The sequence below is a fragment of the Ammodytes marinus genome (assembly GCF_949987685.1).
Source record: "Ammodytes marinus genome assembly, chromosome: 16".
Lineage (NCBI taxonomy): Eukaryota > Metazoa > Chordata > Actinopteri > Uranoscopiformes > Ammodytidae > Ammodytes > Ammodytes marinus.
Window position 1 is genome coordinate 21482257 of NC_137220.1, and position 12605 is coordinate 21494861.

Sequence of the window (12605 nt, forward strand, 5' to 3'; positions counted from 1 at the left end):
AAAGAGCGATTTAACATTTATATTAAGATAAATAAATCACTTACTTCACCTTTAACCAGAACTGATGTCCACACAGTTTTTTACTGATTGTAAAACAAGAAAGTTGCATCAAAACCAAATTTTTTTCATAAAAAAAAGTAAAGAGTGGAAACTTGGGGCAGTTACAAAACAAACCTTCTTTGATGTGAGAACATATTATTGTGAAATGGACCGTTCCTCACAATACGTTCTTTTACTTTTGTTAGTTGAAGTAGATTTTAATTCCTATACTGTTGTACTTTTACCACAGAATATTTCTAACCTGTGGTGTTGCTACTTTTACCAAAGTAAAAAAACATCTGAGGATGTCTTCCGACTGCGCCTCTGAAAAGGTCAGCTACGTTCGGACTTTAGTAATTTAACCATCAAACGCTTCAATTCTAATGAATTGAGACACGTTCTTACAAAACACGGTGTGAACATCTGTGTTTTTATTCATCATTCTAATTATGGAACTTTTTCCACACACACACACACACACACACACACACACACACACACACGCATGCACGCACATACACACACACACGCACACACACACACACACACACACACACACACACACACACACACACACACACACACACACACACACACACACACACACACACGATCAACCTGTGAGTGCATCCTGTTGCATCTATTCAGGCCTCTTTCACCATGTTTCTCATTATGACCTGGACCAAATGAGGTCCAGGCAATCAGCAAACACTCGCCCTGCTGCTGCATAACCAAAGTGTCGAAGAGCAAATAACTATATAAACGGAGGCCAAATGGACGGAGAGATAAAAAGAAAGAAACAACAGGCGAGAGAAATAAGCAGAGACGAGAAAAAGGTTGAAAAAGAAGAGATGGCTCACAGGAAAACCAATGGAAGTCAACTGTTTGTGGCAGGTGAGACAAGCTTAGAATGCCTCATTTATTCCACCTATGGAATAAGATGAAATGTTTCATCTGGGATCTGAACAATCCTATTGATTACCCTGAAATAATAGGAAATGTACCTGCTGCTGGATAGGACTGGTTCACTTGTTTCCCTGTCAAGGTATATGTTAAAGGTGGAGTCAGTGATTCTATAAGAATGTTTGTTGGAAAAATCACATTTTATCAAAATCAGTGAAGAATATTCTGTTACCTGTAGGTACATTGTGTCTGCTGAAAACAACCCAGCGTTAATGCACAGCCTAGACTCTGTAAACGAGCATGTTGCTATTTAGGGTTGGCTCACTTTCTTTACACACCATTTGTTTACATACCAGTCTACAGACTCTAGGCTTTTTAATGACACTGGATTTTTTTCAGTGCACACGCAGTAGGAACAAGTAGCAGATTGTTTCAACTGTTTTTGACAACAAGCGTTTTACAGAATGTCTGACTCCACCTTTAACATTTAAAACTATTGCTGGACCAAATAAAAATTATGAACACGAATGTATGATTTCCATCTCCATTTCTGCTCCACAGTGTTGTTCACGGTGGCAGCGTGCAGTGCCATCCCCATCAATGACCTGCTGGACCGAGCCTCTCAGCACTCGGACACGCTACACTCCCTCAGCACAATGCTCACCCACGAGCTGGTCAGTTATGTGTGTGTGTGTGTGTGTGTGTGTGTGTGTGTGTGTGTTTTTGTGTGCATGTGTGTTTGCCTTCCAGACATACAAACATGTGTTTAACGTCCTTTTAAAGCCTAAATCATTGGTGCTCTAAGCTTCCTAATTACCTCTGGTCTGAATATCCTGTTAAACTTGCATGCACTACTGTATGTCTAGATATCTCATTTATTCAACACCAGCCGACACAACCAAGCGGTTTTGTATGATGTAAAGTCAACCTTTCAGCCAGCCATAACTTCCATAGCCAGCCATGTTGCAACATGCATCATTTGTAAAGCTTGCTTCCCATCACAGAGAAAAATTTATTCTGGAGAATGCTTGTCGTCATTATCACTTTTATGTCAAAGTCAGTGAATATCTCCTCACAATCCGCTACCTTTCTGATTGTGTGTGCCCTGAAATAAAATCTGGTCTTAATAATAGACACCCTAGGCCAGTGGTTCTCAATTATTTTCTGTCATGCCCCCCCTAGGGGACAGAATTTTTTTCGCACCGCCCCCCTAAATTGAAATACTGTTGAGAACCTGCTAATATTTATTTATTTATCTGTACAAAACCACTGTATGAGTTTCTGGCATGAGCATTCTGCATACAATCACCTTATTATCAAATTAGATGTTAGATTATAAAATTAGCTGAGATAACTTCTGCAGCAACTTAAACATTTTTTGAAGTTCAGTTTATTAGCTCAATTTGTAACATTTAAACAAGACTGCTCAGTCTGTGTGAATCTCAGGACAGAGAAACAAGAGCAAATGATTAACTGAGGTTTGCATTTAATTCAAAAATGTTTAAACTGTAAACATAGTTGGGCGACTGTGGCTCAGTTGGTAGAGCGGGTCAGCCGATGATCAAAGGGTTGGAGGTTCGATCCCCGCCCTGCCACCTGTTTCATAGTTGTTGTGTCCTTGGGCAAGACACTTCACCCACCTTGCCTCATGTGAATGTCAATAGTTAGCCTGCTATCGGTGTATGAATGTGTGTGTGAATGGTAACGTGGGAAAGGAAAACAGGTCTCCCTTGCAAAAGAGTCTTCTGTCTCAATGGGATATACCTGTATAAATAAAGGTTAGAGAGATAGTTAAGGTGGTGTTTTTTTATTATTATAGGCCAATATGCCTTCTGTGATGCGATAACCTATAATTCAATAATGTTAATATTAGTCTACTTGCTTGATTTCTTTTTAAATAGCATACAGAGACACTTGGAGACACGTGGACGTTTATTTACTGCAAAACGCGACCTTTCGCGCGGTTATGACCATACACAAGCACACATCGCGCTCGCTAGCACACAAAAATTAAATAAAATTGGTCAGTTGAAAATCAAGGCCACACCCCCCTCCCCCAATATATTCATTGATTAAGTGACTTTGACAACACGCATTCTCCAGAATCGCTAACACCACCTTTAACCGTGATTGTGCAGTACATCAGTATATAATAATATTTCCCCACTGTTCCTACCACCAGGACTCTCACATCCCTCCTATAGGCCGGATGATCATGCCCCGCCCCTCAATGTGCCACACCTCTTCTCTGCAGACGCCCACTGACAAGGAACAAGCCCTTCAAGTATCAGTAAGTGACCGTGGCCCTTTTCACACCTTTGGCTCATTTCTCAATTTTCTTTATTCTAATTTGCTTCAGCGTCACTTTCCTTACTCTCCAAGTCAAGTCAAGTCAATTGTAACTACTGTACATAGCCCAAGATTGGAAATAACAATCAGGGGTACCATACGTTCAGCATCTGTGACCCTCTGCCAAACAACTGAAGTGCACCTTGGAAAAGTTCTACAAGATAATTCAAAAAACGTTTTTTTCTTCTAAAGCTTATATGTAACCCAGGCACATGGTTCAATTTGTTTTAAGAAAATCTGTTGCCTTTTTCACAGTCATTAACCTTATTTCAGTATGACAACATGGAATAAATGGCATTCCATTTCATTGAAGCATTCACTGTAGGAGAAATGCAATACTTACCGACCTCTGCAGACCAGAAGTTGGAATTACAACTTCTTTGGAGGACCGTGCTTGTCCTTAATACTGTATCTGCACAGACTATTTATTATCATGACATACGATTAATTTACTCGCCCTCAATTCAGTTTTTCTCTCTTCCATTTCGATGACTCTTTTTCCCCCAATTGAGCTTCAGCCTTGTTGTTTTATCTCACAGACTGTGTGTTTGACTTCTTCTTCCAGGAGTCTGACCTGTTGTCATTGGCTCGCTCCCTGCTCCAGGCCTGGGTAGACCCCTTGCTAGCCCTGTCCTCCTCTGCTAATTCTCTGCCTCACCCGGCCCACAACAGCATCTCCAACAAGATCATAGAGCTGCAGGGGCATTCAAAGACCCTGGGAGACGGCCTCAACGTCCTGTCTGGCAAGGTGTGCTAAATCAAACATGTTTATAAACTGTTAAAGGTGCAGTGTGTAGAATTTTTATATTTAAATTTTTTCAGAACAGATTTGGTAGAAATGGTATATAATATTCATAAGTTTGTTTCATATAATGTATAATCGCTTGAAGATAGAAGTTGTTTTTTTATTTTATTTCCTTAGAATGAGCCTTTTATATTTACATAAAAGCGGGGCTTGCCAACATGGAGGCCACCATTTTGAACTGCCATGTTTCTACAGTAGCTCTGAATGGACCAACTTAATGCATTTTTAAAGTGGGTGTCCTGGGGAAATGCACTTGTTGGAAAACAAAAAAATAATTATATATATAGAATGAATAACTAAATACATCTTCACTTTGTCACTTGATGTTGTGGAAAGACTTGAGGCAGTGGTGGATGATGCCATCTTTAGTGACAAGCTTCTTGTCCTTGGAGGCCCCTGTAGCTTCTGTTATTACTGGAAAGTGGTGGGGTTACCCAGGGAGCGTTGCATTCTAGAACTTTCACCACTAGATGCCACTACATATTCAGATATTACGCACTGCACCTTTAATATGAAATGTGTTCTAAAAAACTGATTTTAACCCAGCGTCCTCTCTCTGCCAGATGGGTCCAGCGGCTCAGACCATCTCCTCCCTCCCCTACAGAGGAGGCAATGACATCGGGCATGACAGGATATCCAAACTGACCAACTTCCATTTTCTGTTGTCCTGCTTCCGCCGGGACTCCCACAAGATCGACAGCTTCCTGAAAGTTCTACGCTGCCGAGCGGCAAAAGTGAATCCTGATATGTGCTAAAAGGCAAAGGGTTGACTCTTAGGGAGGATTTCTTCTCACAGCTTGCTTAACAACTAATAGATCAGCATTATGCTAGGAATCTGATATTTGTGCTTATTTTGTAATTGCTAAATAGATGGCATTAAAAGCTATAAGGTTAAGATATTGGGGGGGGGGGGGGGGGTCACACAGGACATCATCCGTGACACATTTTTAGCTGTCATGGTGCAATCCAATTTTGTAAAAGGGGTGTACATATACAATGATATAAGTTGGGAAGCATTTAAATTAAGGGTTTTGGACCTTTTGGAATTTGATAAAAACATTTCCTTTGTACATTTGCCAGATGTCTTACTTGAAACAGTTTCCTTATTGACTTGAAGTTAAAGGCTATCTAAAGGGTTAGACTGTTTTTCCAGTCTCGCTAATGGGTCATTGAAGTGAACTAAACGTGGCTCTCTGACACTTCCCCAGATGTTTCCAGCTGGTCTGGCATTGTGAACTGATTATATTTGTGTTCACAAACTGTGGTATCTCTGTGACTCCCCCTCAGTGTTCGGCTTCTCTGGTGTGGCATGAAATCCCTCCATCAGACGCTCTCCAAAGTCATTGTTCACACTGGGATGCAGGGCTTTAAAGGAGAGTATCTTTCTCCTCCTATAACTATAATGCTTGTCTGATGACAAACTGCTGCATTTGCACTTAAGCTTTATATTCAGCTTTTCTTTGAAGGCCTATCAATTGCAATGTTTCTTTAAAATCTGTATAACAATAATTAAAAAAACATTTCTTGCAATGTAAGTTCTCCGTGTCAGTTTTGTTTTTAGTAAGCACAACTGTCTTTCCAAGAAAATCACATCAGTATATCAGACGTTTCGGCAAATTCCCGAAAAATGACATGTTACACGTGAAACAGGTTCATAATGCACCGAGACATGCGTCACCTTAAAGCCGGGAACACACCGCACTGGCCCCCTGCATCGGTTGGCCGCGTGAACGCAGGAGGCTCGCTGCTTGGTCATATTGGGCCATATTCACCGCCGGCCGCCTCATTGAAGGCGGCGGTTAACCGCGTGAACGCAAGAGGCTCGCCGCTTGATCATATTGGGCCATATATTCCTGACGTCGTTTTTGAGATCAGACCCGTCACACTTACGGTGCAACAACAACAATAACATGGTCCATCTGTGCCAAAAAATACAGATGTAGGTAGGCCTATACTGTGTAACCAGCGGCAGTCATATCACAAATAACATTAAAACAGCATGAAGACGCACCCCGATCGCAAATACACACACATTAACAGCAATTCAGCAACATACTAAACACATTAACACCAGCAGTGTGTGCTCAGCGGTAAAAATAAAGGCAGACATCAGCCTACCTGAAAGTGAAAGTGTGCCGGGTCTGGCGGAGGACAACACCTGTGCTTAGCTGTACTGTATTGGAATTCCACACGGACACTGCCGTCAAGTTTGGTTTCATATTATCCTCCGGAACACCACACAGCTAGGTGAGTTTCACTATGCTAACCGGTGCTACCTTGGCTAAAGTACAACCAACAGCTAAACAGATGCAAAATACACATATTTGCAGAATGTATTGGAAGCCCAATGTCCTCACTCCACACGCCCACATCGTCTTGCAGACCACCGGGCAATTTCAACGCTGATTGGCTATCGCGGCGACGCCAAAAAGATAAATATTTTCATCTTCTGCGTTCGCCGGATATGTTGGCCGCGCCGCAAATGGTAGCGCCTTCGATTCACGCGCTTCGATGAGGCGCGGCCACGCGCCGCGCATGCGCCCGCCGCCGGCTGCTGGACGCCGATTCTTGGGTGGACGCGAGGCCATGCGCTAGTACATTGACTTTGTATGTAATCTCGTCGCGCGGCCAGTGCGGTGTGTTCGCACCTTTACAATCAGATTGAAACATTTGAACTCAACCATGAAGCCAGCGGTACATTTTATATCAACACGCATTTTTCCTTTGACTTTTCTTGATTTTTATGTGTTTTTACAAAAAAATATGGGCTACTGTCTACATTGAGAAAAAAAGACAAAACTCAAAGGCTTCAATGTACAAATATCAACATGGCCTTGTGTTGAAAACGTATAGTTTTTCTTTCAATTATTTTCTTGGGATCCACCGCTGAAGTGGTGGTGTGGTGGCGTGGTGGTGCCCCCCCCCCCCCCTCCCCCTAAAACCTCCAGGCCGGCCCTGCTGCATGTGGGCTGAGTCTCCCCTAGTGTTGAGCGTCTCACGCTGGCTGGTGGAGGGAGAGCAGAGCAGGCTTGCCTTCCATCACACTGGTAAACCGACACCAGTGCGCCACATTCACCGCCTTCCAGCCGGAGTCGCTGCCTCGCTCTTCGGGTATGAAGAATAAACCCAGCCAACAGGTGAAGACAGCGGCTCCGGACCGGCTCGTCATGTCGGCATTCGAGGTGACTCTCCAGCAACTCAACGATCTGCTAACGGACGAGAGCGGCTTTTACAACTGGCCAACACAACACTTCCACGAGGTTTACCCGAGGATCTACGTCGGCAATGCGTAAGTCATTGTTGTGATCCCTTTACAATCGACAATCAAAAATAGACACGGACCCATCATTGCTTTGGACCGCAATCAAAACAATGAAATACAATTCAATCAACACGTTTTCCTTAATTAATGCGGTTATAGCACGTAGCCTATAAGGATGCGTTGCTTCGCCAATTGCAGCAACATCATGTGTCAATTTTTGTAATTATGACATTTTATAGCCTATACCAGAAAATATGAGAGGATATATTAACCAGCAGTAGCCTAGAGGATCAACATTGAAAACTATTTTAAAGTGCAAGGTAAATGCATTGTTTCTGTTAACAAGACAGAACCTTCCAGCATTGGAATCAGGGCTGGACTGGCCATCTGGCATACCGGGCAAATGCCCGAGGGGCCGGCAGCCTTTTGGGCCGGTGAGGTTAAAAAAAAAAAAAAAAAAAAAAAAAAAATTAAAATCTTTTTTTTTTTTTTTTTTTGGACCCTCGGCTGTGTGACTCGGCCCGGCCCGGCCAAGTCACACAGCCGAGGGCCGAGGTCCCTTCCCTCTCGGGAGTGCCATGGACATATAAATGTGCGTGCAGGCTGTCAACTTCACCTGAAAGTTACCAGGCCATTACTCATTATGATTGGTTCTAGGCTAGGCCTGGCCCAATCACACACACAGCAGAGGGCTGCCCATTCAGAGGCTGCATTGAGTTGTATTATCACGCATTCAACTTGTACTCAGTAATTATGAGCATCTGACGATGGTCAGTTTTACATTCAGGGCCGTCGGACTGCGGACAGGCTTGGGGGGGCCCAAGGCAGAGGGGGGCTGCACCCAAGAAAAAATAAATTATTTTTTTGATTTATATTAATTTTACTGGCTCAATATAGGCCCCTGATCTTTGAAGGCCCCGACATTTTTTATTTAGGGGCTATGAAGATCAGGGGCCTATATTGGGCCATTAAAAAATACAAACGAAGGGAAAAAATTCCCGAAGCTGACTGGATTTTTTAAACTTTCTTCTTTCTGCTTTTTGGTCATTCTGTGTCTTTGAATCATTCCAGAAAATAGTACTAAATAGCTTACATAGGAAACAGTTGATTTAGCCTTTGTTTTCTCCTCAAAGTGCACCAGATTGATGAATTTTACTTTAACATTTAAAAAAAAATCTTCCGGGGGAGCATTCCCCCGGACCCCCCTAGAAGGTCCAGGGTCCACGACACAGTCTCCCAAATTCCTGTGAGAAACACTGTGTGTGTGTATGTTTATTAAGAGTCATTAGACCAGGGGTTGTGTTCAAGTACGCGTAATAATCTGGTCATTCATCAATAGAAACATTGTGTTGTTATCTGGCTCAGAGAGGGACCAGTCACTCATACGTTTTGGACTATAGACAAACAAAGCTTTTACATGTTTGTATTGTAAGACCGCCTCTCAGAGAGCCCATCAGGACTTCCTGTATAGGGGCCCAGAATTTGGTGCAACGCCCCTGCCTCCACATATCGTATAAACGGTGGGCTGCCATGGCCAAAAATGCCAGGGCCGATTTTTTGTCCCAGTCCAGCCCTGATTGGAATCATCTAGAAGTAACTATTGCAGAAGAGGCTCACAGTAGGGACATTAGCCTATGAATATCTGCTGGGCCATCATTAATGTTTTAAATTAGGTGATATAAAAAGACTATCTTTAACAGAAGAAGGAATTGGTGAAGATAAAAATAAATGGCTTGTGTGTTTAACCCATTTGTCGCCTGCATGCCCTACATCTCTGTCTCTGCAGTGAACATCACTTCTCTGTATCAGCCAAACATCAGTTTGGAGGGGAAAACAAACACACACACACACACACACACACACACGCACACACACACACACACACACACACACACACACAATATCAATAGCTAATTAAGTCATTTTAAAGTTATATATATTTTAAATCTCAGCTAGAAACATACCTGTTTTGATCTGCAGTTCCTGATCTTTTGTAAATGCATATTGCCATTAATATTAATCTTATACTGTATGTGTGTGTATATTCATAGGCCTGATTCTTATTTTCTATATTACTTTTTAACACTCGTGTATTAGGTAATGTTGTGTCTATTTTATCTTTGCATGTTAAGTGTCCTTAGGGTAACTTGAAAGGCGCTCACAAATAAAATGTATAATTATTTTTATTATTACAGTATATTAACTGAAGCTTGTCTTGATGATGATTATTTTATATTTAAACCTTGTGGTATCTGATGACAAAATATGGACAATATCGGGCTGTTACAGGAATTACCAGACTGGGTTTGACATCACCATAAAGGCATTGTGGATTTTACCAACTGGATGTATAACGAATGATTTCCCATTTAGAAAATAAAAAAAAAGAATGCTTTTGCTTTTAAATGAATACCAGCCCTAAAAATACCAAGAGTTCTGAAAGATAAAAAAGAAGCGGGCACTCCACACCAATTTGACCTCGGTTGCTTTATTGAAAATGTGGGATGCAAGGTTTTTTGGTTACTGCTTTGATTGTGACCCTTTTTCAAATATATTGTGAATTCCTTATTGTTATAGAAGTGCAGTGGCGTACAGCTTTTTTTACACTGTTCAACTCACCATTTGCTTAAAGAGAAGCTCAACATTACAGGAAACATCTACACTTATTTGCTTTCTTCACATATCAATACCAATCTCTTGCATTTATGATAAATGTATGATTCGAACAATATGGTCAATTGGTATACTGTATTGGTTTAACAGGCAGGATATACATGCGTTTCTGTATGAGGACTTATTGCGATATAATAATAAATATATATGTTTATGTCTAAAAGTAATTCTTAAGATATTGACAACAATGACCCTTGGTTATGTCATATAGAGCAGTAATTCCCAGTCCAAGGACACTGGGAGTTTAGCCCCATACAGCCTAAACTCAGTGTGTTTAGGCACATAGAGCATATCCTGACTGCTTTATTAGTAGGAGAAGCGTGTTCACATCTTCAACATGTCCTGATCTGTACAGTACAGTTTGTCCAGCCGGAAAGAGAATGTTTTAGGCTCACAAGCAAATGGTGTGTTCTATTTTATTTATGATCTGATATAACAGACTTTCAAACAGAAACTGTCTCCAGTACAGTGAGTCATGCCAGTGTATTTCTGTAGAGAAAAGCTCTCAAGCGACTCATTTATTCCACCTGCCTTCCTAATGGGGTATAGTGATAGACAGAGACCCCGCTCTGTGAAGAGAGCATGCACCCACGCATCGTTCTCTCTGAGAGGTTTGGATGTGTCTGTCCTGATTTCAGTGTGAATTTCTTTGTTGTTGTTGATGTTTTTGTGGAGGCGTTGCATTCATTATTAGCAGCAACGACTATTTTTAGCTCCCCACATCTAAAAGACAGGAGCTGCCAAGTGGTACAGTGATCCCAGAGGTTCAGTGTGTGGGAAGCAGCAGCTTTCTCTTTGACACAGCAGTGCTGCACGAAAGAACACGGAAAAAAGTGGATAAAGGAAAAAGAACTCCAAGGCACACAAAACTGATTCTTAAATCCTGAAAATGGTGTATAATGTGATGCACTCTGCTACTGGAAAGTTAAGTGGATACATGAAAATAAAAACAAATGTTAAATTGCCCCTTTTTCAAAAGGGAATTTCCCAATTACACAATATTTTTTGCAACTAATTTATTTCACTTTTTCTGTCTTTGCACCATCCAATCTTTCAGAAAATCACCACCCCCTTCCGCTTAAAGTTGGAGTCAGGGATTCTTGAGAATGCTTGTCGGCAAAATCACATTTAGTCAAAGTCAGTAAATATCTGGAAACGATCCGCTACCTGTCCATACTACAGTTAATGTGCCCTGAAAAAAATGAAAATCCAGTGTTAATACACAAACTAGGCTCTGTAAACGGGTATGTAAACAAAAGGGGTCCACCGTAGCAACATGCCTGTTTAGCATTATGCCTGTTTGCGTGGAATAAGCTCTATTTTATGTATTTTGTTTTACTTTTCCAATACCGTGCAGGTTTGTCGCGATGAACGTGATGCGTCTCAAGCGTCAGGGAATCACCCACATCCTGAACGCTGCGGAGGGAAACTCCTTCATGCACGTCAACACCAATGCTGAGTTCTACGCCGGCACGGGCATCAACTACCACGGCATACAGGCCAGCGACACTGACCACTTCGACCTCAGCGTTTACTTTGAGGAGGCGGCGGACTTCATCGAAAAGGCGCTGGCATACAAACATGGAAAAGGTCGGAAGGATAGTTGAGCTGAGTTTAACTATAAAAATTAAACTGCACATTTCTTTTTGTGTTTCTGGGAGAAATATGGGGTTTGTGTATCCCCTTATATCTTTATATGAAGAAATAATAATAATATTAATAACAAAATAAATAATTTCCCTTATTTATTGATATTTAAAGAACGGTTGACAAACAGTATGAGCCTTAGAGGTGGAGTCAGCAATTCAAAACATTTGTTGTCAAAATCCCTCTTTGTAAAAATCAGTGAATATCTCCTCACGATCCCCTACCTGTATGTACTGTGTGATGGCTGGAAAAAATCCAGTGTTAATACACAGCCTAGGCTCTGTACACTGGTATATTAACAAAGGGGGCCCACTGTAGCTAGCAACATGTCCATTCACAGAGCTGACAAAACTAACAAAGTTAGCACCTGGCTGGTGAAAATGTGGATCACTTAGCAAAGAGCCAGTGCCGGTGGAAACTGAAACTTAGAAAGAGATTTTTTTTCATGATTATTGGACTAAACCATGAAGCACAAAATGAATTAAAAATCCCAAATAAATGCTAATTTGCCATCCTGAATCTTTAAATAGACATTACGGCTAACACGTGAGCAAGGTGAAAACATGACAATATCACATTTGTAGCTTTTTCCCACTGCCACTGAAGTGGCTGAACAAAAAGGATGCAGCTTTTGAACCTAAATGTAGGCTAATATATCAGATGCAGCTGTTGTGAATTTGGTCAAACCTGAACATTTGCCTATCTTTTAATTCCGCAGGTAAAGTATACGTCCATTGCAGGGAAGGCTACAGCCGATCGCCCACCTTGGTCATAGCCTACCTGATGCTTCGCCAAAACATGGACGTCCACACGGCCCTGGCCACGGTGCGACATAAAAGAGAGATTGGACCAAACGACGGCTTCCTCCGACAGCTCTGTGGGCTGAACCAGAGGCTGACTGCTGAGGGAAGGTTCTGGAACAAATGA

The 12605-nt window shown here is 41.7% G+C and overlaps 2 protein-coding genes across 2 annotated transcripts; both read left to right on the top strand.

Annotated features, from left to right (window-relative positions):
- Positions 1-812: 812 nt before the first annotated feature.
- Positions 813-4851, top strand: prl (prolactin; the record flags this gene model as incomplete). The annotated part of the gene is made up of 5 exons (XM_080044601.1): positions 813-933; positions 1504-1616; positions 3125-3232; positions 3857-4039; positions 4660-4851. 5 exons carry the CDS (start codon positions 813-815, stop codon positions 4849-4851), a joined length of 717 nt encoding a protein of 238 aa, XP_079900727.1.
- A 2358-nt stretch (positions 4852-7209) lies between these two features.
- LOC307262369 (dual specificity protein phosphatase 3-like) lies at positions 7210-12605 on the top strand (the record flags this gene model as incomplete). The annotated part of the gene is made up of 3 exons (XM_080043230.1): positions 7210-7385; positions 11389-11621; positions 12397-12605. The coding sequence occupies 3 exons, from the start codon at positions 7210-7212 to the stop codon at positions 12603-12605; spliced, it is 618 nt and encodes a 205-aa protein (XP_079899356.1).